Source organism: Sapajus apella, unplaced genomic scaffold (assembly GCF_009761245.1).
Source record: "Sapajus apella isolate SASKATOON/1434 unplaced genomic scaffold, GSC_monkey_1.0 scaffold114, whole genome shotgun sequence".
NCBI classification, from domain to species: domain Eukaryota; kingdom Metazoa; phylum Chordata; class Mammalia; order Primates; family Cebidae; genus Sapajus; species Sapajus apella.
This window is the reverse complement of record NW_022437054.1, coordinates 4,264,445-4,291,955: the sequence shown is the minus strand read 5'-3', so window position 1 is coordinate 4,291,955 and position 27,511 is coordinate 4,264,445. Positions and strand designations below refer to the sequence as shown.

Genomic DNA, 27,511 nt, shown 5'->3' with positions numbered 1-27,511 from the left:
TCTTTAGAGGGTAGTATGTCACTGCGGTTTTAACTTGCATTTCCCTAATAGCTCATGTGGAAGGTTTCTATATTTATTTAAAAATAACTCTAGCAGATGTATTTAGTATAATAAAACTGTAATGCTACTATATTAAGTGGGCAGTCCTTGCCATCAATATGAAAGCAATGCAAAATAAAAGGACCACCTAAGGAGCAACTGATACTAGGAAACAGACCTACCATTAATCTACTGTTTAGAGAGATTGCACTAAAACCCTGGCATGTATCCCACATAAGCACATGTATCATCGATCAAGGTAAAGATTTAATGGATTAACCATTACTGGCTTTGATCACAGTTGCTATCTTTTATTATTAGCTGACAGAGAACAGCTCATGCAGACAGTTGTTATTTTACGAGTTCTTGAGATAAAGAAGCAAGGAATACATTTACTAACACAGTTTTCAGATCTGAATGTTAATAAAACATGAATGTTCACAAAACACAAAAGTAACAAACTGAGGCAATCTGTATTTTAGGACGCTTTCACAAGGCTTTTATTACCATACTTTATCATTACTTTTACATTTGCCATTCAAATCACTTTGTTACATTTATGTTTTAGGTATTAAAGTGATTCTCATTACTTTCTAGTACATATGGTGGGTAGAGCAAGAAATAAAATCTACTAGAAAAACATTTAGATAAACTAAGATAAATCCCTTCCTTTTAAATATGCTTTTTTGATATGTAAAGAACTAATTGGTTCTTTGAAGAAAATTTCAAATATAAGATGCTACATATGGCCGGGCACGGTGGCTCATGCCTGTAATCCCAGCACTTTGGGAGGCTGAGGCAGGTGTATCACCTGAGGTCGGGAGTTCGAGATCAGCCTGGCCAACATGGTGAAGCCCCATCTCTAATAAAAATATAAAAAATTAGCTGGGCACAGTGGCACGTGCCTGTAATCCCAGCTACCCAGGAGGCTGAGGCAGGAGAATTGCTTGAATCTGGGAGGCAGAGGCTGCAGTGAGCTGAGATTGTGCCACTGCACTCCAGCCTGGGTGACAGAGTGTAAAATTATCACACAAACATCCAGGTATTTTATGATAAACCTAAAATAATTAGCATCTACTTACCTTAAAAAATTCCCTTTTATCAATCATCTCATTACCATCTGTATCTAGCATTTTAAAAGCAACATGAAATCCAGAATGGGGTTCTGCAATAAAGTGAAAAATGAAAAATGTTGATGAAAGCAAGTTATTTGCAGATAGAGAGATCTTCAAATTTCACATAAACTAGCAGGAACTGTTTGAATAAGGGTCTACACAGAAAACAATGATTTCTTACAACAATTCCAAAGGCTGACATTTGGTGTTATGGCTTTGTTCCCCGTCTTCTCCAACACCCTTTCCATAAGTGCTACTGCTCTGATACTAAGTGTTCTCCCTTTCAATGCAAAATTAATTTGTGGGCTTAATTTATTTCTTTAGCTCTACTAGGGGCTTTTCTATATTCTTACAGTAACTTGGCTATTTTCAAATTAATGATTACTTTTTATTTCCCTTTTTCAGAGTACTTAAAAAACAACAACGTATTTTGCAATCATTTTAGACTTACACAAATTTTGTAAAGACAGTACAAAGAGTCCAGAGAGTCTCCATATACTCTTTGCTCAGGCTTCTCTAACTTTTTTCCTTTTTTTTTTTTTTTTTAGACAGAGTCTAGCTCTGTAGCCGGGCTGGAGTGCAGTGGCACAATCTCCGCTCACTGCACCCTCTGTCTCCCAGGTTCAAGCGATTCTCCTGCCTCAGCCTCCTGAGTAGCTGGGATTACAGGCACATGCCACCACGCCCAGCTAATTTTTGTATTTTTAGTAGAGATGGGGTTTCACCATTGTTGATCAGGAAAGTCTCGATCTCCTGACCTTGTGATATGCCCACCTCAGCTTCCCAAAGTGCATGAGCCACCATGCCCAGTCAATTTTTTTTTTGAGACAGGGTCTCACTCTGTCACCGAGGTTGGAGTACAGCAGTGTGATCACAGCTTACTGCAGCTTCAACCTCCTGGGCTCAAGCAATCCTCCCACCTCAGCCCCCACAAGTAGCTGGGACTACAAGTATGCACCACCATATCTCGCCAATTTTTTTACTTTTTTGTAGAGATGAGGTTTCACCATGTTGCCCAAGTATCAAACTCTGGGCTCAAACTAAAGTGCTGGGGTGAGCCACGATGGCTGGTCTTCTAATGTTAACATGTTACACAACCATAGTACATTTATAAAGACTAAGAAATTAACATGGCATAGCATTATGAACTACACTATTAACTTTATCAAGATTTCATGTTTTTTCACTGTTTTCCTATTCTAGGATCAAATATAAGATACCATGTTATATTCAGTTATGTCTCCTGAATCTTCTCTAATCTGTAACAGTGTCTCAGTCTTTCCTTGTTTTCCATGACCTTCACACTTTTGAAGGGTACTGGTCAGGAATTTTGTATAACGTCAGATAAGCATTTTTAAAGTCAAGACTACCACTTTCATTCTCTTGTTCAACAAATGTCCTATTAAAGAGACAAGGCTATGGGTTACTATAGTGCACAGGAGATAGAAGAGACTCAAGGGGATAACTGAATCCAACATTATCATTTTGTAGATATAGAAACTAAGGTACCGATAATGTTTTTCATGATAAACACACAAATACCAAACTTTTAAAATCCTGTTTAGTAAGAATAGAGAATTCCACAAGATCACTGAGAAGAACTGTGGGATACTTACTAGTGAGGATTGTAAGCAAGAAAAGATACTCGGTATACGAAATTAGCCCTGAAAGAGATAAAATAAAAACATACCAGAAAATAAGTTTTAGATGGTTTAGAAGTAAACATACAGAGACATTAAGATTGAAATTTCACCTAATTAAAAAACCATTTTTACTTTAAATTACCTCTCTTTGATACAATGGAAAATTTTTATAATAGTTGAAGTAGAGTCCTAATACTGAAAAAAAGAAACTATGCTTCATCAGGTTACCATTGCCAGTAAGGAGGTTGTGATGGTTAGTCTTAAGTGTCAGTTTGACGGGGTCACAGACCGAACATCTTGAGTACCCAGATTAAACATCATTTCTGGGTGTCTCTGTGAGATTAGCATTTACATTGGTAGACTTGGCAAAGTAGGCTGTCCTCTACAATATGGGTGGGCATTATTCACTCTCTCTTTGTTGAACAAAAAGTGCAGGAAGGAGAAATTCACCTTTTTTTTCTACCTCACTTCTTTAGCTGGGACATCTTATCTTCCAGCCTCAGATGGGAGTTTATACCACTGGCTCTCCTGGTTCTCAGTCCTCCAAATGTGGACTGAATTACACCACCAGCTTTCCTGGGTCTACAACTGGCAGATCAAGGGACCTCTGTGCCTCCATAACTGCATGAGCCAGTTCTTCACAGTGAATCTCCATCTATACCTCCAATTGGTTCTGTTTCTCTGGAGAACATTGACTAATACAGAGAAAGAATGGATGCCGGCTAGCAAATAATTGGCATCCACTAGAAGTTCTATTTGCGTGGCATTTTATGTAATTTCTACTTAAATTTTTACTATTCATAACATCTCAAGTGAAGCAAATTTATAAATTCAGCAGAATAACAGACTTGGAATACTGAGAGTCAAATTATATTATTTAAAATGTAGCAATTAATTTGTTGTAGCAGTAACTTGATTTTTCCTTTGGGAAATCATTCTTTGCCAGTCTCAAATATGCAGTTTGGGTAGGATGACCCTACATTTGCCTCTGCAAGTAAATGCTAATTGGCCAAAGCCAATCACTGCATTTCTGTGGAATTGATGTAGGGATGGGCAAGTAGCTCAGGCCAAGGTAACAAGCAGGTTGCAACAGTCTTGAACCAGGGACTGGCTTAGGGATGGGCTATCACCTAAGTTGGGCCACTCAGAGTACAGCAGGATTTCTGATGCAAATGCTGGATTACTGACTTCTACATTTTTATTTTGTGCTGGGCTTTGGTGATGTGAGAATGTTATTCTCAGGAATGTGCGAAAATAGAGAGTGTGCCTGGAACTGCCAGAGGTCAGTATTTAGAGTTCAAGAATGTAGCCAATCTTTAATTGCCTGATCTGGAAAATGAATATGGTGATGTTTGTGCCCTGGATGAAGCTGGGTGTGAAGCTAACTCTGTCTAGTCACTAAACTTTCTTGCTTGCTCAAGTACATTTTGTCAGGTTTTATGTTGCTTACAATGAAAAAGTTACATTAAACATAGAAATGATATCTCAAAAACATGGCTTCCTGATAAACTAAAAACAATTGTTCTCTCCGGGTCATAAGATTGGTATAATAGCAAAACACACAATTAATAATTTCAAACATTTTTTTTAATCATGGAAAATGTCCATCACACACAACAGCAGAGAGAATAATATGATGAATAATTATATAGAATTATATTAATAACACAACGAGACTCAGTGCCAATAATTGTCAACTCACGGCAGGTACTGCTTTACCTATACTTTTTTTCACTCCCTACTTCCCACAGGATTATTTTGAAACAAATCCCACATGCACATATTTCTAAAAAATTTGGGCTGTACATCTAAAAAAACCCTCCCTACCAGATAGTTACCACATCTAAAAAGTATAATTTCCTTAACATCTTCAAATTCAAATTAGCATTATCAATTTTCCTGTTTTAGATAAGTTTTCAAGTGTGTTCAAATGAGCATCCAAAGAAAGTCCTTACATTGCACTTGGTGAGTAGGTCTCTTAAATCACTTGTTTTTTAAATACTGTGGTAAAATAAATATAACATACAATTTACCATGTAAGCCATTTTTAACTGTACAGTTTGGTGGCATTAAATACATTCACACTGTTGTACAACCAGCATTAGAAATTTTCCACCATCCTAAATAGAAACACTGTATACATTAAACATTAACTCCTGAATCCCACCACTCATCCCCACCTCTAGCCCCTGTAACCTCTATTCCACTTTCTGTCTCTGAATTTGCCTATTCTAGGTACCTCATATAAGATTAATTATATAATATTTGTCCTTTTGTGACTGGCTTATTTCACTTGGCATAATGTTTTAAAGGTTCTTTCATACTGCAGTATGTGTCAGAATTTCCTTCCTTTTTAAGGCTGAATAATATTCCACTGTATGTATGCATCACATTTTGTTTATCCATTCACCTGCTGATGGACATTTGGGCTGTTTCTACTGTGTGGCTACAAATATTGGTGAAGAAATATTTGTCTGAGTCCCTGCTTTCATTTCTTTTGGGTATATACCCAGAAGCAAGACTGCTGCATCATAAGGTAATGCTGTTTAATTTTTGAGGAATCGCTCTACGTTTTCTGCAGCAGCTGTGGAAATGCAAATTCCCACCAAATTTCTCCACATCCTCGACACTTGTGTTTTCTGCTTTTTTTTTTTTTTTTTCAACTGCCAATCTACTGAATACGAAGTGATATCTCAATGTGATTTTGATTTGCATTTCTCTGATGATTAGTAATGTTAAGTACCTTTTCATGTGCTTATTAGCCATGTGTATCTCCTATTTTGAGAAATTTCTATTTGAGTCCTTTTCCCATTAAAAAACATTTTGTTACAGTTCTTTATATATTCTGGTTATTACTTTATCATATATACAAATATATATGATCTGAAAATATTTTCTCCCATTTGTGGATCTTTTTTTCACTCTTTTGACAGTGTTCTTTGATTCACAAATGTTCTTAATTTTGATATAGTCTAACTTATTTCTTAAATTCCTTTTCTTTACCTTTTTTTTTTTTTTTTTTTTGGAAACAAGGTCTCACTCTGTTGCCCAGGCTAGAGTGCAGTGGCACAGTAATGGCTCACTGCAGCCTTCATCTCCCATGTTTAAGCAATCCTCCCACCTCCTGAGTAGCTGGGACCATAGGGATGTGTCACCATGCCCAGCTAATTAAAAAACTTTTTTTTTGGTAGAGGCAGGGTCTTCCTATGTTGCTCTGGCTGGTCTCGAACTCCTGGGCTCAAGTGATCCTCCTGCCTCGGCCTCCCAAAGTGCTGGGATTAAAGGTGTGACCCACTGTACCCAGCCTTCCTGTCTCTTATGTCTCTCTTAATGTGCAGGTTTTCTCCCTTGTCTTTTTTGCCCCTACCTTTCAACTTAATTGTTGAAAAAGCTGGTCATTTGTCCTGTAAAATTTCCAAAAGTCTATAAAATTTTGATGAATGAATCTCCTTGGTATTTCACATGTTCCTCTACCTTCTGTGTTTTCTACAAATGGTACTTAAATCCAGATGTGTGCTGAGATTCAAGTTTGAATTTGGCAAGAATTCTTCACAGATGGTGTTCTGTATTTCCAGGTGTTTACAGAAAATACTAGATGCCATAGAGAGATATGGATAGTAAGAGTTACAGGAGTTTAGAAAATTGTGCAAGCATATCTGAGCTTAGATGATCAAAGGTGTCAGAGAGAAAGTAATTCTAACAGTAATCTTTAAATGATCGGCAAAAATTTTAATTAGGCTGATGTGCTATGAGTGGGAAAGCTATTTAGGATAGATGAAGCTGAATATGAAAACTGAAAAGTGATTGTCTGAAAAAATGTTCAGGTGGAAGCAGCAATGGGAAATAAAACTACTATGGTAGTTCAGACAGGAAGAATAAAGACCTGCAGAGGGTGATGGCAGTGGGAATGTATTTACCCTTCTGTGCAGGACACCATACCCTAATGGCTCCCAATCAAAGAGAGGAGAGAAGACTCAGGGCCAAAGCCCAAAGGTACTTCAGAGCAAGGAAGGCAAAAATTGTATATCTAGATGATTCCAAGTTTTACCTATAAGTAAATATTTTAAATGTTTTCAATGGCTTCCTTTTTTTGCATTAATTTTTGTTGTTTCTATTTTGGAGCAGGTATATTTTTCTTTAATAAAAAGACTGTAGTACATTTTCAGATTTATTTTGCTTTCAACTATTTAGTCATTACATAAAGGGAGAATAAATTAAATGTGTTTTGTCATATCTTGTACCTGGGAGAAGTGCTCTAATGTTAGCTGAAAGATCAAAGTATTTCATTCTTTGGCAGCCTTAAGAATTTTTCTAATTATCAAAGGAATATGGCAATATGAAAAAAAATGGTCAAACTGCTAGACTGCACTGGGCTTGGTGCCAAAAGGAGACCTTGCTTTTCTTTTCTGTAGACACAGGTACAGGTCCTTTATGCAAGCAGAGCTTTCTGAAAAAGAAAATTCCAGTGTCTGTCTTTGAAATACTGACTTAAAATAAAAAGCTTGAATAATCACAGAGTTGAGACAGTATAAAAACAGTACCTTTCACTCTCAAGGTGGGTTATAAATAAGCATTCTAAGCCTCTGTCCACTAAAAATGTTTTTATTTATTTATTTTTTTTTTCTGGTGACGGAGTTTTGCTCTTGTTACCCAGGCTGGAGTGCAATGGCGCGATCTCGGCTCACCGCAACCTCCGCCTCCTGGGTTCAAGCAATTCTCCTGCCTCAGCCTCCTGAGTAGCTGGGATTACAGGCATGCGCCACCATGCCCAGCTAATTTTTTGTATTTTTAGTAGAGACGGGGTTTCACCATGTTGACCAGGGTGGTCTCGATCTCTTGACCTCGTGATCCACCCGCCTCGGCCTCCCAAAGTGCTGGGATTACAGGCTTGAGCCACCGCGCCCGGCCTAAAAATGTTTTTAAAGAAAACTGACACACGAGAATGCTGACAGGAGAAATAGTTTAATATATATTTGTTAAATTTAATTGTAAAACAAATGCTATTAAGTGGCAATGATTCAAAACTACATTAACAGAATATTTTAAATCATTTATGTTTAAAAGTTTGTTAAAGAATCCTTAAGAGGAGCACTAGAAGAAATTAATAAATTCTGATTTTTTCCCCCTCTTCACATCACACAACCAATATGTTGTCCTTGTAAGAAGGTTTGAAGGAGGCACATCTCACTCATGAGTGTGAAAACCCAACATCATACTTAAGACGAATAAATCCTGGCAGTTACAATGCTTATCTAGAAATATTAAGTTGGAACCATTCTAAAATACGATCTGCTGTTAAGTACAATTTTGTGAATCCTGTTTTCCAAAGGCATTGAATTATCCCATCTATTGTAAGAATACGTTTATATCTTACACCATATCTCATAATTTATACTCAGTATATTTTTGAGGATGGTATTGAGAATTATGCTCAGTTAAAAAAATATATAATAACTTACAACTTATTCTTCCTTGTAATAATACATGTTGGTAAATTACTTTCTTATTTTCAGAATGTACTACCTTTTGCTAGTTATGATAAGAGTGTAAATTTTGACAGTTCTTATATGTGGTAAAATGGAGTATTTCAAAGGGTCCCAAGTGTAACTAAGTTTTACATTGTTTTTCTTCAAACCACTATTAACAGCAACAGTAAAGTACACCTTTAACAACTATATCTTCTGAATCTTTCTTATATTTACATTAGTGTTTTTTTCTTTAAGCTGGAAATGTACACTTCAATTCATGTATTTCAGAGAACTAAAACATAACTGTTGTCTTTCCTCAAGCTGTTTCCCTATTGCACTTATAAGCACTTTTTTCCTACACTATCAGATCACAATCAACATTATAGACAAGTTATACAAATAAGTCTTAGCCCTTCCACTGTATTGGGCTTCCTCACAATTTAATAACCAATTCTACTGTTCTCTATTTGTTCAGTCAAAAACAATTTATTAAGAGTATACCACGTGCTAGCCATCGTGCTTAGACCTCACACGTTTACATAGAAAAAGCCTTTTCCCTCAAGAGTTTATATTCTAAGCAGTTAGCAGATGACACATAAACAAGCAATTATAATAAAATGTGGCAAGAGAGACTATATAAAGAATGATGAGCATGTAGAGGAGAGAACAATTCTTTTTTTTTTTTTTTTGGGACGGAGTTTCGCTCTTGTTACCCAGGCTGGAGTGCAATGGCGCGATCTCGGCTCACCGCAACCTCCGCCTCCTGGGTTCAGGCAATTCTCCTGCCTCAGCCTCCTGAGTAGCTGGGATTACAGGCACGCGCCCCCATGCCCAGCTACTTTTTTGTATTTTTAGTAGAGACGGGGTTTCACCATGTTGACCAGGATGGTCTCGACCTCTTGGCCTCGTGATCCACCTGCCTCGGCCTCCCAAAGTGCTGGGATTACAGGCTTGAGCCACCGCGCCCGGCCGAGAACAATTCTTTTCCACTGAAGAAGTTAAAAACGATTCCCAGAAGAGGTGATGCTTGGGCTAATTCTTCAACGAGCAGAAGGCTGAGTCAGAGAGTAGAGGGAGAGAGAACAGCACAGGCAAAGGGAACAGCATGAACAAAAGCACAGAAGTGTGAGCAGACATGGCACTCTGTGCAGAATGGCAAGAGAGGAGCAGGGAGAAGCTTGCGCAGGTCACAGGCCACAAGGGGCTTATATGCACCAAACTAAGGAAGTTGGATTTTACTTATTAAGTGACAGTTACTTGATCTGTTTCCTATTCTCTAGAGGTAGGGAGAAGAGAGGATGAATTTGATAAATACTTGGGAAGTAAAACTGGAAAGACATTGTGTTCAATTGTACATGAAGGCTGGGATGGGCAAAGAGAGAGAGAGAAGGGGTTTTAAGATATTTCTTGGGTTTGAGGGAGTTAGATGAAATCTGGTACTACCAAATGAGATCAAGAATACAGGAAGTGTTGGTTTAGGGGGTAGACGATGAGTGCAGTTTGGCATATCTGAATCCATGGTAACTGAGAGAGATCCAAACGCAGGTGTCTGGCAGCTGGTCTGTATATACAGACGGCTGAGGCTCAGGAGTGGAGGCACTGAAAGAGATTTGGGAGTCATCTCATAAATGCTAAAACCAAGGAAGCTGAAGAAGAGTAGTAACTGAAGGCCAAAATTCTATGAAGTACCAATGTTCAACAGGTAGGAGGTCAAAGAGACACAGATTTCCCTAATAAGAGATCTGTTGTTGATACAATCTCAGGCACTGTGTCAGAAGTTTCATGTAAGCATCTCTATTTTACCAATGAAGTAGGCTTTAAAGCAGCTCATAAACTACAGGCCACACAGGAGCTGTGACACTCTCTATGTATTCAGCGTGTGAAGGCTTCTCACAATTAGGGACACTCTTCTCCCAGCTAGAATGTGGTATGGTAGATGCGTTGGAGGGATGGAGAACGGGAAGGATCAGCGTTGACACCCCAATCAGAGTGGGATAAAAGTACAGAAAAGCTTAGGTATAGAAAAGTCTTAGTTACGGGTGGCCAGCATTTGGACGAATGGTGAGATAGCAGATCTTATACCATGCCCTTTCATGATACTTTGAACTCTTCCTAGTTCTGTAACTCTCCAGTTCTGCCTCAACTTTTACCCACCAATTGCTTAAATTTCTTGTCATCATTAAGCGGCATCTTACAGTCCTGAATTCCCTGCCAGTCCTTTATGAATGCAGGAAGGTAAGTTGATTTTCCTTCCACAGCCACTGCATGTACATTTTAAAAATTTATCTTTGATTTTGTAATGAATGTTAGTTATATATATAATCGATCCTTGCAGTCATTCACTGTTTCTGGTTAAAGTCTCCTTGCCTCACCCCTTCCCCTCTCATCTTCCTTATTCCTCTATTTCTCATATAAATATCCTCATGGACTTTGCCTAAGAAGGGAAAAACCTTCCTGTTTATTTTTCTAATAGTTCATCACTAAGGACTTTCTCCCAATCGTCCAGAAATACTGGGTCTCAATTCTCCTTCAAAAAAAAAAAAAAAACCATCCTGGAAATATATGATTAATGCTGTTGTTAATTCTGAGAACAGAAATAGTCTTCCAGCTATGTAAAGAACAGAGGCCAGGTGCGGTGGCTCACGCCTATAATCCCAGCACTTTGGGAGGCCAAGGCGGATAGCATTCACATTTTCAATACACAGAAAGGCTAACTAGAACTGTAGTTGCAGTGAGCCGAGATCGACCCACTGCACTCTAGCCTGGGTGTCAGGGTGAGGCTCTGTCTCAAAAAAAAGAAAAAAGAAAAAAAAAGTTGATGCATTATTTCTAAAATTTATGAAAGCATTACTACCAAATGGATTTAATTTTGTTGACAAAATAATACCTATTAATCCAGTTTAAATTTTTAAATATTTTCTTTTGAGATAAGGTCTCACTTTGTTGCCTAGGCTGGAGTACATCACTGAAGCCAGCTTCTCAGGATTAAGTGATTCTCTCCCACCTCGGCCTCCTGAGTAGAGGATATTACAGGCATAAGCGACCATGTCCAGCTAATCTTTTAATTTTTTTGTGGAGGCAGGGTCTCCCTATGTTGCCCAGGTTGGCAGTGTTCATGCTTTTAATAGACAGAAAGGCTACTTAAAACTGTATAGCAAAAATACTCAAGGGACTCACTGAAATAGTTCAGGATAGTTTGTAATTAGCATGTAGTTAACTTTAGATGAACAGTTACTATGTGTTAGAGAATGTTTTTAGGCAACATACCAGGCAACTGGGGATAAAATAATAACCACACATATTTTTCCACTTTGACAATTTATGGTTTAAGAAAGATTAGAAATCAGAGAGTACAGTATAACAAAATACAAAAATGAGAAAGCGTAAGACTCTGTTTATTGGTTTCAGAGAGGACTTCATAGAGTAGGGTAGCTGAGAAGTGAGCAGCTGTTCAGCAGGTAGCAGGAGTATGGTATTCCATATAAAGGCCACAGGCAGCACTTAAGGCACTCACTACCAGGGGTCTGCAACGTGAATGCAGCAATGAAGCGGTATAGGGTACTTCTTTGAAATACCCTATATAGGATTTTATAGGGTATTTGAGAAGCACAGTGTGCTTCTAAGGTCCTTGAAATGGGTTTCTCTTGTAAGATCTACAGATTAATCTCTTACTCTCAATTTTTTTTAAGATGATTTAAACTTTCTCTTTTCAGTTTTTATTTTATGCATTTTCCTTGAAAACAATTTTGAATAGAATTTCTAAAATCACATTACGTAGAGTTTTACACAAAACCTGAATTAGTCTACTCTGGTTCTCACAGTCTGCCTTTAGGTCAAAATTATTACAGAACTCTTTCCAGCCTTCCTTACTTCAGGAAAAAACCCCTCAAATAATTGTAAGTCAGTTCAGTGTATATTCACAGACATTATCTGAGTTTTCAAAACTGGTAAATATCTTTCTTAAAAATCTGAAAATGCTTCCGGAAAAGTCCATATCATGGAAAGGTACCTCAAAGCCATAGCTCTGATCTAAATATTGGTACTTGAAATTTAAATATTATGCTTAAAATCTACTTTAAAATGCCAAATTAATAATTTCCTAAAGCAAAACCTTACAAAATCTTTATTAGCTATGATTTTTAAAAATACCATTTACAAATTCATTAATAAGAAGCTAAAGTTCAGTTAATATTAAATCTTACAAAAAACATATAACAATATTCCAATTATAAACTTAAAATGTACCAGAAACATAAGAAAACTAAAACTAACTTGCCCAAGGTTACACAGCTAACTAACAGAGCTAGGAATCTAAACCAGGCTTAAAACCCATGCTCTTAATACTTTTTAAGGCTACGTAACAGATACTATACATGTTTAAAACATCTTATTTTATTAAATTCTTTCAACAATCCCATAAGGAAGGCATTACTATCTTATTTTGAAGGTGATGAAAGTGAGGATGAAAGAGATTAAGTAATTTCCTCAGGTCATAAAACTAGGAAAAATTTGAATTTAAGTCTGTCAACTTCAAAACACACACTTTTTGTTCACCAACCATATACTACATTCCGGTAAATTCCCCCTATAAAAAGTTTAGGAGCGCCGGGTGCGGTGGCTCAAGCCTGTAATCCCAGCACTTTGGGAGGCCGAGGCGGGTGGATCACGAGGTCAAGAGATCGAGACCATCCTGGTCAACATGGTGAAACCCCGTCTCTACTAAAAATACAAAAAATTAGCTGGGCATGGTGGCGCGTGCCTGTAATCCCAGCTACTCGGGAGGCTGAGGCAGGAGAATCGCCTGAAACCAGGAGGCGGAGATTGCGGTGAGCCGAGATCGCGCCATTGCACTCCAGCCTGGGTAACAAGATTGAAACTCCGTCCCAAAGAAAAAAAAAAAAAAAAAAAAAAAATTTAGGAGCTTGTTAACCTCAAAGTATATAGAGATGTTCTGATGCTATGACCGGAAGGAACTGGTGAGGGGTGGGGTGGAGTGGGCGTAAAGATAAGTAGACAGTTTAGTATAAGGAACTAATACTTGTAGAATATAATGAAAGTCCACTAAATCATGAATGTGCAGACGTATTTATCAACAATAAATGAGTGATACTGCTTTTATGGAGTTATTATACCTTTGTCATATTTTCTTCCCCCCCAGAGTGTAATGTCATAAACTTACTCTCAATTTAAAACTAATGTTATATATTTTTTGAGACAGGGTCTTGCTCTGTTGCTGAGGAGACCACAGCTCACTGCAATCGTAACTTCAACCTCCTGAGCTCAAGAGATCCTCTCACCTAGCCTCCTACGTGGCTGGGACTACAGGTGTGTGTCACCATGCCCGGCTAATTTTTTTTCTTTTACCTTGTCTGTAGAGATGGAGACTTGCTACCTTGCCCAGACTGGTCTTGAACTCCTGGGCTCAAGCTATCCTCTTGCTTTGACCTCCCAAAGTGCTGGGATTATAACTGAGCTAATACACCCAGCCATAAAATTAATGTTGATTTGAGAATGCTGTAAACCTCTTGAAATTAACTGTAAAAGCTCTGCTGCATTCAATGAAAGGTTATAAACCACTGATTTAGAAATTACATTTATTTCTTAATTCTCCAATTCCTTCTTTAAACAACAGGAAAGAATAATCACCAACCTCACGTGAACACTTTTTCTACACTTCTAAAACAGAGTGGTCCATCTCTCTGATCCTTGATAACTTTCACTGAATTAACAATACCAACTACTTCTATTTTAGCTATCTATTTCTACGATCACTCCCTGAACCCTGAAATCACCTACAAGTGTATCAGCTTAGACACTAAATTCAGACACCTACTCTATGACCATAGTTTTCTCTGCACTTGGACATCCATTACAACTGTTTTCTTTTTTTTTTTTTTGAGACGGCTCACGGCAACCTCCGCCTCCTGGGTTCAGGCAATTCTCCTGCCTCAACCTCCTGAGTAGCTGGGATTACAGGCACGCGCCACCATGCCCAGCTAATGTTTTTGTATTTTTAGTAGAGACGGGGTTTCACTATGTTGACCAGGATGGTCTCGATCTCTTGACCTCGTGATCCACCCGCCTCGGCCTCCCAAAGTGCTGGGATTACAGGCTTGAGCCACCGCGCCCGGCCATTACAACCGTTTTCAACCTCACTGGCAGCTTTCTGTCTAGACTTTTTTCTTTTATTGAAGTTTATCATAAAATGGAATTTTTTTTCCTCTTGACTTTCCTACTTTCTTTTTTCATTTTTCTTCCTGTTTTACCTTCTTCTCTACTGTTACTCTGTTATCCTGCTTAGACTCTAATGGCTCATTAGTTAAAACCTCTCTTACTCCTTACATTGTTAACTCCCTAGGCCATGACTTCCTCCATTCCTCTGCCTAGCAAATCCTAACTGTCCAACTATTCTATTCTATTCTTTCTGTTCTGTTCTATTGTATTCTATTCTACAACTACACTGATCATTGACTCTATTCTTTCATAATCTATGTTCTCTTCTCGTCCTTGAAGGATTCCCAGAAATTTTTGTTTCTCTCATCTGTTCTTCTTCCATATCCCAAAAGCTACTTCAAACCTTCTTTTTCCATGAAGTTCAGCCCTACTATCCTACTTTATAAATAAAATCAAGGCTACTCCAAAACACCTGTCTCATTTGCCTGCCACTAATTTGCAAATATCTGCATAAAATGCTCATCTGTTCATCCTCTTCTCCTGATACAAAGGGAAAGATATCCTCCCTGTGGAATGCTGATCCTTCCACTCCTGTTCTGAAGACAATCCCTTCTCTCATATTTTCCAGGATTTTGTCCTATCCATACTTCCTTTGCATATTTCACCTTTCCTTCTCATCAACAAGACGCGTGCTCACCACCTAAAATAAACCAACATTCCCTTGGTCTTTTTTCTCTACGCTTAGCTATTACCCACTAACTCCTCTGTTAATGACCAGGTCTCAAGAGGTCTGTGCTTACTTTTCTCATATCCCCCTCACTTCTCAGCATTCTGCAACTTGGCTTTAGATCTCATGCTATCACTGACCTGTATGGTCGGCCCTCCACATCCATGAATTCAAGTAACCATGGATCAAAAATATTAAAAAAAAAAAAAAAAAAAAATAGGCCAAGTGTGGTGGCTCACGCCTGTAATACCATCACGTTCAAAGGTCAAGTCTGGAGGACTGCTTGAGTCCAGGAGTTTGAGGCCAGCCTGGACAAAATAGTGAGACTCCCGGCTATAAAAAAATTAAAAAAAATTAGCCAGGTGTGGTGGTGCACACCTGTAGCCCCAGCTATTCAAGAGGCTGCAGCAGGAGGATTGCTTGGGCCCTAGAGTTTGATGGTATAGTGAGCTATGATTGTGCCACTGCACTTCAACCCAGCAACAGAGCAAGACCCTATCTCAAAAACAAAACAAAACAAAACAAAACACCAATACAAATAAAAAAAATAAGTTATAGAATATAACAACTATTTACATTGTATTAGGTATTAAAAGTAATCTAGGGATGATCTGAACTATATGGGAGGATATTTGTAGGTTATATGCAAATATGATGCCATTTTATATCAGGGTCTTGGGCATTCTTGGATTTTGGTATCCAAGGGAGGTCCTAGAACCAATACCCCATGGATAACAAGGCGCCACTGTACTTGCTAAAATGTCAAACACTTCCAGCTGCTAAATATAATGGATACTTCTCAGTCCTTGGCTCACTCAACTCCCTAAATTTACTTGGTTTTCATATTTGATAAATTTCTTTAACACTTTCTGCTTGGCTTCTGTAATAACACTCTATTGGTGTTCCTCTACCTCTCTGATCACTCTGCCCCATCTACTCCCTTAAATAGTGGTGCTCTTCTGGATGCTCTCGGAGGCTTCTTATCTTTTATTTTAAATACTCTGCCTCATCCCCTCTTCCAGGGCTTTAATTAACATTGATGTTTTAATAATTTATCTGTAATTGCTCAGAGACTTTGAAAAAGTTACCTCCTACATACTATGTTATTATGTTTTATAAACACCTGTTAAATAACATGGTGGAGATCTCATACTGTAATTCCTTGATAATACTTCGGTTAAATAAAACACATAACTAGAAATTTAGCAACATATCAAAATTACCTTTATCGCCAAGGTCTCTGAAAAAAGTTGATCCACAACCAGCTGTTTGGATCCCTGACAGTGTATCCTCGATGTCCTTTGAACACACATATTAAAATTTTAACTAAAAGTTCATTTTCTATCTTACCAAAAACAAACCCCACCTCCTCCCACATGTTGCTTACCTTTTTTGTCAGTTTCTTGACCAAAGTTTTACCTACAACAAAGAACAAACATTATTTAGTATCCATTTTCTTTGGTAAAACTCAAGTTGCAGAAAGAAAATTATTTAAAAGACAAAACAATCAAATATTTATTTAAAAAGACTTGTAATTTTAGTTACCACCTTAAACCATAATTATGAGTCAGAGAATTCTAAGACTAAACACAAAGGCACTATAATTTTTTGCAAGATCCATTTTCAATTTCACTCACCCTATTTCATACATATGAAATCGTATATAACCATCTATGACTTATCTTAGTTGTCTGAGCCATATGATTATTAAAACCACTCTCTTTTTCAGTTTAATTGATTTAGAAAAAAACACTCATGATTTAGAAAGCTTCTTTTTTTTTGTAAATCTGGAAAGTCCTCTTAGGCTTATACTCTCCAGTCCAATGTAAAAGTCTAGCCGACATAACCATCCATTCTAAAATAGTCACTTTAGGCCCGGCGCGGTGGCTCAAGCCTGTAATCCCAGCACTTTGGGAGGCCGAGGCGGGTGGATCACGAGGTCAAGAGATCGAGACCATCCTGGTCAACATGGTGAAACCCCGTCTCTACTAAAACTACAAAAAATTAGCTGGGCATGGTGGCACGTGCCTGTAATCCCAGCTACTCAGGAGGCTGAGGCAGGAGAATTGCCTGAACCCGGGAGGCGGAGGTTGCGGTGAGCCGAGATCGCGCCATTGCACTCCAGCCTGGGTAACAAGAGCGAAACTCCGTCTCAAAAAAAAAAAAAAAAAAAAAAAAAAAAAAAAAAAAAATAGTCACTTTAAATAACTTCCTATTGGATAACAGAGATTTAAAATGCTTTCAGGTTTTCAAGCCATCTTCTTCATTTTCTACATAACTTTCCTCATATCCACCATAATTCTAAAGCCATGATACTGTTTCTTTTTTTTTTTTTTTTAGGAGTTATTCTGATGATAGCCTCATTTTAAACATCTAGAACAAAACTGAAAAATGTTTTATTTTTGTCTCATATAAGTATATATAGCACTAACTTTGCTTACTGATCTCAAAATTATCTTGTCTATGAAGTTCCTTCAGTACAATTACACAGTCTGTGAATATTCAGGTGGCACATTAAAAAAAAAATGAGTGCTTTTAGATGTGCCTTTTCTACAGTTTGGGTTGCATAATTTGGAAGATAAATCTACAAGGGCAAATTCTATTATTTGGTGTTAGTAAACTGTCAATATTTTATTTTTACATTATTAATCAAAACATTTAGTTGTGAATATGACTACATACTTTTTAGAAACATCTATGACTATGTTTGTAAGCTTAGGAGCTGTTATTTTCGGATTATTTTTATTCATTGGAGAAACTATTAGGTGACAGCCAAAGCCAAAGAGCCCCAGAATCTACTGTTAGGTGGTGTCATAGTACCAAATAATCAAATAGATAAAAATTACAATTTAATGTAAAAACGGAAGTGAGTGAATGTGTATATAATATAGTAACATAATGCTGATAATGAACTCCAGAAAACTGTGTAATACATGTATTTACTTATCTTTACACAGTCAATTAATTTAAAAAAGAAACTGATCAATATTTCTATGCTTTTCCTAGAGTTATGCCACAAATATTCATTCATGTGCTCTTTTATTTTTAGATAATTAAAATTAGTCTTATCTATTTTTAAAAAGATTAAGCTTTACACCCAACTTAGAAAGTATTCTAGAAAGCAATGATTGACATTTTGAAGGCAGAAGAGGAACAAGAATTTGAGGTAGCAAAATGGTTGGTATCTAAGAGTTTCTTTAAAATCAGATTATTTCTAAGGAGTTTCATCTGTTTGAAGGCTAGATTCCTTTTTGGTCTTTCAGAAATCTGTAAAAAAAAAAAAAAAAAAAAAAAAAAAAAAAGTCTTTCTACTTGAAACTGAGTGAGTAAAGAAGGTAATATTTGCTTCCCTGCAGCTAGAAGTCTGGCTGCCAAACAGCTAAGCCAATAAAATTCAACACTATGTGAATGAAATACCACAATAAAGTCATGAACTAATTGAATAATATAATGCCGGAAATACAGGTAAAAAATAAATTATAAAATCTATGGAGGCAGATTTCATACTTGTCTTACTTTTATGTAGGTCAGTGCTAAACATTTAAATATCTGTTGACCGAATAACTGAATAAACAAGTCAGAAAAAATTTCACAATGTCTTCTTATCCAGGTCCCTGTCTTTTGGATAATTATATCATTTTACATTTAAAACAAATTGGCAATAGGAATTAGGTAACAATATGGGCATTGAAGGATTTATTTTCATATTTCATATATAGTTTTCAAAAACAGGTGTTAGACTCTTTGAATTCCATGGTAGTCGTAAAAGGAAAAAGAACCTGTGACCTACTTTCAACACTTAACAAAAGTGAATAATTATGCACAGTAAAAACTGAATAATTATGCACGGTAAGATTATAGAGGCAGTTTTGCTGCTTTTGATGACTTCATGTAGATTACAAGTTCTATTTGATATGTATATAAAAATTTGATCATCAAAAGTGGGAAAACCATATACTTAATGCAGTTTAAGTTATAAAAACCCCTTTTAAAATTCTTTTTTAAAAATTCAAATAGAATAAATGATTAGAAAATAAGAAATTAACTTTTTGGCTAAAAGTTTAGAAGCTATTCTTTTATATAAGATTCACTTTTAGATTTAAAAAAAAAGACAAGGAAGAGACACTAGGAGTGAACACCTATTCTCTCCTTCTTCCTCTTTCTCTTCAGTTAATGTACTTTTCCCTGAGTATTATGAGAAGGTGTGGTATTTCAAATCCAGGACACTGCGGTAGGATTTGTTTAGGTAGACGGTTGTCTCACCCAGGCTACTTACTCTATACTACTTGCTCACAGGCTGCACCAGAAAAAAAACAAGAGCAGCAAAGTAAGAGGTCCATGGTCCGACCTGCACACCAGCAGCCATGACCTTATTTCTCCTGACATCAGTAACAAGGCAAGGCCACATCAAATATACCTAAGTATTTCTGGACAATATTTTTCTATTTAAGGATAAAACCCATCTGGCAAATAATCTAATTTTTCCTTCTGTTTTTGCTTGAGTTTGTTTTTTTCAATGTGGGGTATAGGGGGTGACTCCTGTCTCTCTTTCTTTGGCTATTTCCACATTCACACAAATAAAAAATTTAGTCTCATTATTTTCACAGCTATTTTATATGTACTCATGCACTTATATATGAAAATAACAGAATGGGGGAAAATAACAGAATGGGGCAAAAAAACAGGAAAAATGATCTAGAATTGAGGTTGTAATGTTTCATTGTATGAATATGAAAACAAGAAAAACACATTGGGTTTTTTTTGTTCTTGCAGGAGGAGCACTAGGACAGAAGTTTGAAGCACTAGGACAGAATTTTGGCTCAGGAAGTATAATGAAAAGGATTCCACCTACACTAGAGAGTCCACCATGTGTTTTTTCACTATTTACAGAGCATTTATGAAGTAAAATCCAGATACAGCATATCTTGTTATAGGTAAGCAGACCTTTTAATACTTAATAAAGTTGCATCTATACACATTAAGCGTTCTTACAGATCAAATAAATCTGCCTCTAGCTAAAATAAAATTATTAGATAATCATAATTACAAAAACAATACCAGCACTACATAACCTAATTTCATATTGTAGAGGTTAGGAATCTTCCCATACATCAAAATTAGACAATAGACACATTTGCTTCTTTGCGTAACTTTTTCATAAATGTATGGGACAAGTTGGCATTGATATTGAATCAGCATAAGACAGGGATAATTACTCTAATACATGCTTTTATTCAGTCACAGCTATTATGGAAACCAAGGCAGAAGATGATGCATTAGCAAAACTAACCTTCCTCATATCACTAATAAAGGTGGTAACAGCCACAGCTAACATCACACTAAAAGCTCTCAGCTTTTTTCTTCTAAGAACTGGAATGAGACAAGGATGCTGCTCACTCTCACTCCTCTTATTCAACATAGAACTGGAAGTCCTAGCCAGAGCAATCAGGCAAGAGAAAGAAAAATAAAGGGCATCCAAATTGGAATGGAAGAAGTCAAACTGTTCCTATTTGCAGACAACATGATCTTATATATAGAAAAACCTAAAGACTCTACCAAAAAACTCTTAGAATAAACAAATTCAGTAACGTTGCAAATATAAAATCAACATAGAAAAATCAGTAGCATTTTCTATATGCAACCAATGAACTAAGAAATCAAGAAGGCAATCCCATTTGCAATTGGTACACACACACACACACACCCCAACAACAACAACAACAACAACTGGGAATAAATTTAACTGAGGAGGTGAAAAACCTTCACAAAAATAACTACAGAACACTGATGAAAGAAACCGAGACAGTAACTTCTGATGGGCAGTAACTCTAGACAAACAGAAAAACATCTCCTGCTCATGGATCAGAAGAATCAATGTTGTTAAAAGGACCACACTATTCACAGCAATCTGCAGATCCAATGTAATCCCTATGAAAAAAATAATGACACTCCTCACAGAAGTAGAAAAAAAATCCTCACAAAACTAAAAACAGAATTACCATATGATCCAGCAACCCCACTACAGGCCATTCATCCAAAGGAAAAGAAAATCAATGTATCAAAGAGACATCTGCATCTCCCACCATGTTTACTGCAGCAGTATTTGAAACAGCCAAGACATGGAATCAATCTAAGTGTCCAAGAACAGATGAAGAACAGATAATGAAAATGTGGTATACGCACACAATGGAATATTATTCAGCCATTAAAAAAATAAAATCCTGTCAGTAACAGCAACATGGATAGAACTGAAGGACATTATCCTAAGTGAAATTAGTCAAGAACCAAAAGTTGTAATATTCTCATTGATATGTGGGAGCTAAAAAAAAGTTGATTTTGGCTGGGTGCGGTGGCTCACACCTGTAATCCCAGTGCTTTGGGAGGCTGAGGCGGGCAATCACCTGAGGTCAGGAGTTCAAGACCAGCCTGACCAACATGGTGAAACTCTGTCTCTAATAAAAATACAAATATTGGCTGGGTGTGGTGGCGCATGCCTGTAATCCCAGTTACTCGGGAGGCTGAGGCAGGAGAATCGCTTGAACCCAGGAGGCGGAGGCTGCAGTGAGCTGAGACTGCATCATGGTACTCCATCAAGAGGGAAACTCCATCTCAAAAAAAAAAAAGTTGATCTCATCGAAGTAAAAAGTAGAAGAGGGTATTCTAGAGGTTGGGAAGGGTGCGAGGAAGAGAGGGATAGGAAGAGATTTGTTAAAGGATACAAAATTACAGCAAGACTGGAGGGCAAAGTTCTAGTGTTCTATATGCTACTATAGGATGACTACAGTGAGCAATAATACATTACATAGTTTGAAAGATCTAGGAGGAGGAAACTGAAAGTTCTCAACACAAAGAAATGATAAATGTTGAGATGCATATATTAATTACCCTGATATGATCACATTACATGTACGGCAATGTCAGTATGTACCCCATAAATATGTACAATTATTATGTGTCAATTAAAAAATAAAAATCAACAAATAAAACATTTTAAGTAGTAACTGAAGAAAAAAAGAGAACAAATGCAGTGTGCTATTTTCCTTCAACAAAATATACGGCTTGTTTATGTTTGCTGGAATATTTAAATAGTGAGTGTAAAGATATTCTCTGGCTGTATTTTTTCTGAAGGGAGACAAATGGTCATTCCCTAAAATGCCTAATGCCTAAAACCGGCTTCCTTGCCAATCTCCAAAGTATAGTTTTCAAATACATTTAAGTTGTTTTGGAAAGGATAAAAAGACTTTTTTTTTCACCTCAAGCATTATGAAATAATAAGAACATATTTAATTAAAAATGATCTAAAGGGAAAATACAGCAGCTAAGAGATTTTATAACGTGGGGGTGGGAGAAGTAAGGGAAAGCTCCAAATATGAGCTGCTTCAGCTCTTACGTATTAGTATGAATTAGCTCAGAAAATTGAGGTTAAAAGCATTATGCACATGTTGTGTTAAGTTCTGAAATGGGAATGTGTTGGAATGTTCTAGGACCAGATGGCAAGTCCTGCCAGTCTCTTCTATTGTGATGAGAAGGCAGGAGAAGCTGAGTGCCAAGGCGAGTAGTTTTGGCAGAGGAGGCTGAGGTGGTTCCTATCTAATGATTTCTATTTTATCTGGAGCTAGGTGGTCGGGAAGGTGTTAACAATAGCTGGAGGCCTGCAGAAACTCAGCATGACACATCTGAGATTGCTAGTATAAAAAATACAGCTGAGGCCCAGTCCGCTCGCTGAGCCCCTCCGTCCCCGCCACGATGATGTGCGGGGCGCCCTCCGCCGCGCAGCCGGCCACCGCCGAGACCCAGAACATCGCCGACCAGGTGAGTCCCAGCTTGAAGAAAAAGCAAACAAGAAGTTCCCCGTGTTTAAGGCTGTGTCCTTCAGGAGCCAGGTGGTTGCGGGGACGAACTACTTCATCAAGGTGCATGTCGGTGACGAGGAATTTGTCCACTTGCGAGTATTCCAGAGTCTCCCTCACGAAAACAAGCCCTTGACCTTGTCTAACTACCAGACCAACAAAGCCAAGCATGATGAGCTGTCCTATTTCTGACCCTGACTTCGGACAGGGTCCTTCCGCCGGAAGGCTGGTAATTAAATTACTCTGCGTCGACCGGAGCGTGCGCTTTGGATCATAAAATGAGCATCTCCCGGCTGCGCCCCACGGGTGGAAAGGGCCGGACGCAGCAGCTGCTCTTGCATTTCGCTTCCTAAATTTCATTGTGTTGATTTTTTCCCCCCTTCCAATCAGGGATCTTAATTACATTCAAAATATTTTCAAAAAATATGTATTTTAAAAATCCTTGCAAAAAAAAAAAAATACAGCTGATTTTATACAGTGGTGCTCTATCCTGTGACCCTGATAAACTTTATTAGTTCTAATAGCTTTAATATTGACAGATTCTTTGGCATGTTCTACATAGGTAATCATGCTGTGTATAAACAAAGACAGCTTTATTTCTCCCTTTTATATGTGTAGGTCTCATTTCTTTGTCTTCCCTTTTTGCATTGGCTAGATCTTCCAGTACAATGTTGAAGACAAGTAGTGAAAATGGACAGCCTTGCCTAGTTCCTGATCTTAGGGACAAAGCATTCTATCTATCGTCATTAAGAATATTAGCAACTGGCTTTATGTACATATTGCCTTTTATTACCTGGTCTCAGAAGTCTCATAATGTCTCTACCGCACATGCTCTATGAGTTGAGGCAGACACAAAGGTTCAAGGGGAGGGACATAGGCTCCACTTTTGATGGGGAGTGATAAGGCTCTAGAAGAGCATGTGGGACCAGAAATAGTATTTTCATTTTTGAAAATACAAATGCTACAGCATCTTAATAAGTTATCTCCTCATATACCATATTCTTCCTTTTTCTGCTTTACCTAGGGAAATTCTATCCATTTTTCTAATATCCTCTGTGAAATCTCTGACTATTCTAGCCCTCATTGATCTCTCTGCTGAAATGTTGTCAGATTTTAGTCTATTACTGAAGCTTTTACACTACATCATGAATTCTATCAATGTAATAATAGTATGTTTTATTCACCACTATATCCCCAAGGCCTAACACAGTGCCTATTACATAAGGTAAATCAAATACAAATTTAAAGAAATGTACAGATTTTACTTATTTCATTACATAATAGTTTGTACTGATTGATGTATTTACGAATCTATCTAACATCTGTACCAGGCACTGTGCTAGGTTGGGAATATGATGTCAAGTAAGACAGACCTTGAGGCTGTTAACAGAGGAACTGTAGATGGGGTAGGTACGGGTGTCTATGCGTACTTGGGGTGGGGATGGGGGCAGAGCATCTGCAGTGCATATAGAGTTGTTGACCTGACATGCCTCTGGTACTACTTAGAGATGTTCAAGAGACAAGGAATATATCGGTCTCGTGGTCAGGTGAGAAGTCTGATCTGGAGATACGGGTGTGAAAATCAGTGTTAAGGAAACAGGTCAATCACTGATGTGGATAAGATCATCAAGGAAGAAGAGTCAAAGATATATGAAAAACTATATTCACTATAGCATTACTCGTAAGATTGGAAAAAATATAGGCAAATGTCCTACCACTAGGGAACCAATTAAATAAATTATGGCATATTAATAAAACAGTGTTGTGCAGTCACAAAACCAATATTTTAGAAAACATATTTATTGGAGGCGGGGCATGGTGGCTCACGCCTGTAATCCTAACACTTTGGGAGGCCAAGGCGGGCAGATCACCTGAGGTCAGGAGTTCAAGACCAGCCTAACCAAGATGGAGAAACCCTGTCTCTACTAAAAATATAAAATTAGCCTGGTGTGGTGGCACATGCCTGTAATCCCAGCTACTTGGGAAGCTGAGGCAAGAGAATCACTTGAATCCAGGAGGTGGAGGTTGCAGTGAGCCGAGATTGTGCCACTGCACTCCAGCCTGGGCAACAAGAGCAAAACTCTGTCACGAAAAAAAAAAAAAATTATTAACAAGGAAAATAACTCACCATCCATTATATGTAAAAAGTTAGGATATAAAAACAGCAATATAAAGCTAAAGGATGGTCTCAAATTTGTAAAAATAAGTGTGTTAATGTTGGTTATTTCTGAATGGTGGTGACAATCTGGTTGACTTTATTTTCTGCTTTATGCTTTGTAATGTTTCAGTTTCTAACATGAACATAGGTTTTATTATAGAAACGTCTTATTTCTTAATCTAAAATATGTAGCTGCTAATGTTTACCTGATGAATATGGTTAAGACCTTAATACAGATTTTGTGGATAGGCGGCTTTAATCTTTTAAACTTTTAGACTTTTAACTGAAAATATTAGTTTTAACCTATAGCAGCTACAGGTCTTCTCACATTCTCTAATTTAATCATGTCAACAACACTAAATGGTAGACACTGTTATTTTATACATCTGGAAACAGGCCAGGTCAGGTAATTTACCCAAGGTTACAACTGGGCTAGTGAAGCTGTGGAGAGAGGACTGTCTCCAGGTCCGGTTTTACTGCAATATGCCACCCTTTACAACAGTTGACACCTGGCGTCTCCAGACACCTTCACATATGTTATAAATACTCCTCAAACTTGTTTGATGAAACAGTCACCTGGAGGGTACTTGCTAAGCATACAAGAATCTAAGAAAGGTAGGTAGACAGATGGTGGGAGAGTATACATGGATTCTACTGCTCTATCTCGGACCTTATGAATCAAAATTTCCCAAGGTGGGGGAGGGGAAAGACAAGCTTGAGAGTCTTTAAACAAAGGCCTCTGGCAAATTTACTATCAGGCAAGTTTGTGAAATTCTATTATCACATTAGATAACTGATACTCAATTTTACAGAGCAGGAAACAATCTCAGAGAGATTAGGAGATGAGCCCCAAATCACATTAAGCTACGGTATGCGGTGGCAAAAACAAGAACTACATAGTTTAACTGCAATTAGTTTTCAAATTTAAGATTCATTTGTGGAATTTCAAAGTCCAAGGTAAATTCGCAAAGACATGGGGTCACATGAGCAACTCTGACACATGCACCCTAATAAATTCTATGGTCACCCTAATTATAACTCTTTGAGAGCAATGAACTGGTTAATCTGAATTTGGCTGTCCGGGTTGACCATTTATTTATTATTTACTTATTTATTTGCAACAAGATCTCTTGTGCTGTAAGTTTAAATAAGGGCATACCGTATACTGGTATAAGGGGCAGTCAACACCACATAGGGCAAAATTCTGTGGCGTCTTTCTACAGGCCTCTTTGCAGTTCAGCACTTGTGCAGCTGAACATGGTGGAGAAAAATAACCACAATTATGCTGAACAAACTTACTTTAACTTTATAATAATAACCTCAAGTGGGACTTTAATAAGTGGTATCTGTTTTGCGACCCATTTTTGCTTACCCTCAGCTAGTTATTAAGAATTTAACAGAGGTTTAAGTTGTGGCCTCAGGCTCCTGGATGTGTAAAAAGAACCTTCAAGGAATTTAAGCTAAAATCACAGTCTAACAGGTGGTAGAGTAGACGTTTTTAAAGGGCAGAGATAGTACTGTTTTAGTTTCCATTAAATATTATTACCAACAATGATTGTAAGGTCTAGCTGCATTACACGGGAGCTACAGATATCTGCTTGCTTTAACTCAGAACCTAAGGCAATATCCACTCTATCATCCCAGCCCAGGTACTTTTTGTTACATTAATGTATTAATTTTTGGTTTTCAGTTTCAACTTAATGCTGAGTTGCACTTAAAAATACTTCCTGCCAGGGATGGTGTTTTACACCTATACTCCAGTGCTTTGAGAGGCCAAGACAAGAGGATCACTTGAAGCCTGGAGTTTAAGAGCAGCCTGGGCAACCAAGCAAAACCTCTGTCTCCACAAAAAATTAAAAAATTAGCTGAGCGCAGTGGCATGTGCCTGTGGTCCTAGCTACCTGGGAGACTGAGATGGGGGAACTGCTTGAACCTAGGAGGTTGAGGCGGCAGGGAGCTATGAGAGCACCACTGTATTCCAGCCTGGGCCACAGAGCAAGGCCCCATCTCCTAAACAAAACAAAGCAAAATAAACAAAAACTTTTGTAGGGGTCTACCAATTATAGGAATAACATTCATTATAAAGTCTTTAAAAGTTAGATATAGAAAATAATTTTTAAAAAACCTAAAATCACCCATGGTTGAAGAATTGTTATAATAACTGCCAATACTTTTGCATTTTCCTTAACAAGAATGACAGTTAAGTTTCAGAGCCTCCTATATGCCAGGTACTCTGCTCTCTACTTGTGCTATTGGATCTTCACAACAATGCTTTGAGGCAGGTACTATTAGCACTCCCATTTTACTGATGAGGAAACCTAGGCTGAAAGAGTTTAT

The 27,511-nt window shown here is 37.6% G+C and overlaps 1 protein-coding gene, 1 non-coding gene and 1 pseudogene across 2 annotated transcripts in view; 1 reads left to right on the top strand and 2 right to left on the bottom strand.

The window, feature by feature from the left end:
• The window catches only part of MICU2 (mitochondrial calcium uptake 2), a 108,493-nt gene that overhangs the window by 33,657 nt on the left and 47,325 nt on the right, over positions 1 to 27,511 (bottom strand). The window contains exons 3-6 of the mRNA XM_032260101.1: positions 16,554 to 16,585; positions 16,390 to 16,465; positions 2,771 to 2,818; positions 1,122 to 1,204 (exon numbers count right to left, since the gene is read on the bottom strand). Coding sequence (XP_032115992.1) covers positions 1,122 to 1,204; positions 2,771 to 2,818; positions 16,390 to 16,465; positions 16,554 to 16,585 — 239 coding nt within the window. The remainder of the gene's footprint in view (positions 1 to 1,121; positions 1,205 to 2,770; positions 2,819 to 16,389; positions 16,466 to 16,553; positions 16,586 to 27,511) is intronic.
• LOC116537935 lies at positions 7,930 to 8,028 on the bottom strand. The gene has a single exon (XR_004263425.1). It is a non-coding gene; the product is annotated as a small nucleolar RNA U13 (small nucleolar RNA).
• LOC116537891 lies at positions 22,898 to 24,818 on the top strand (annotated as a pseudogene).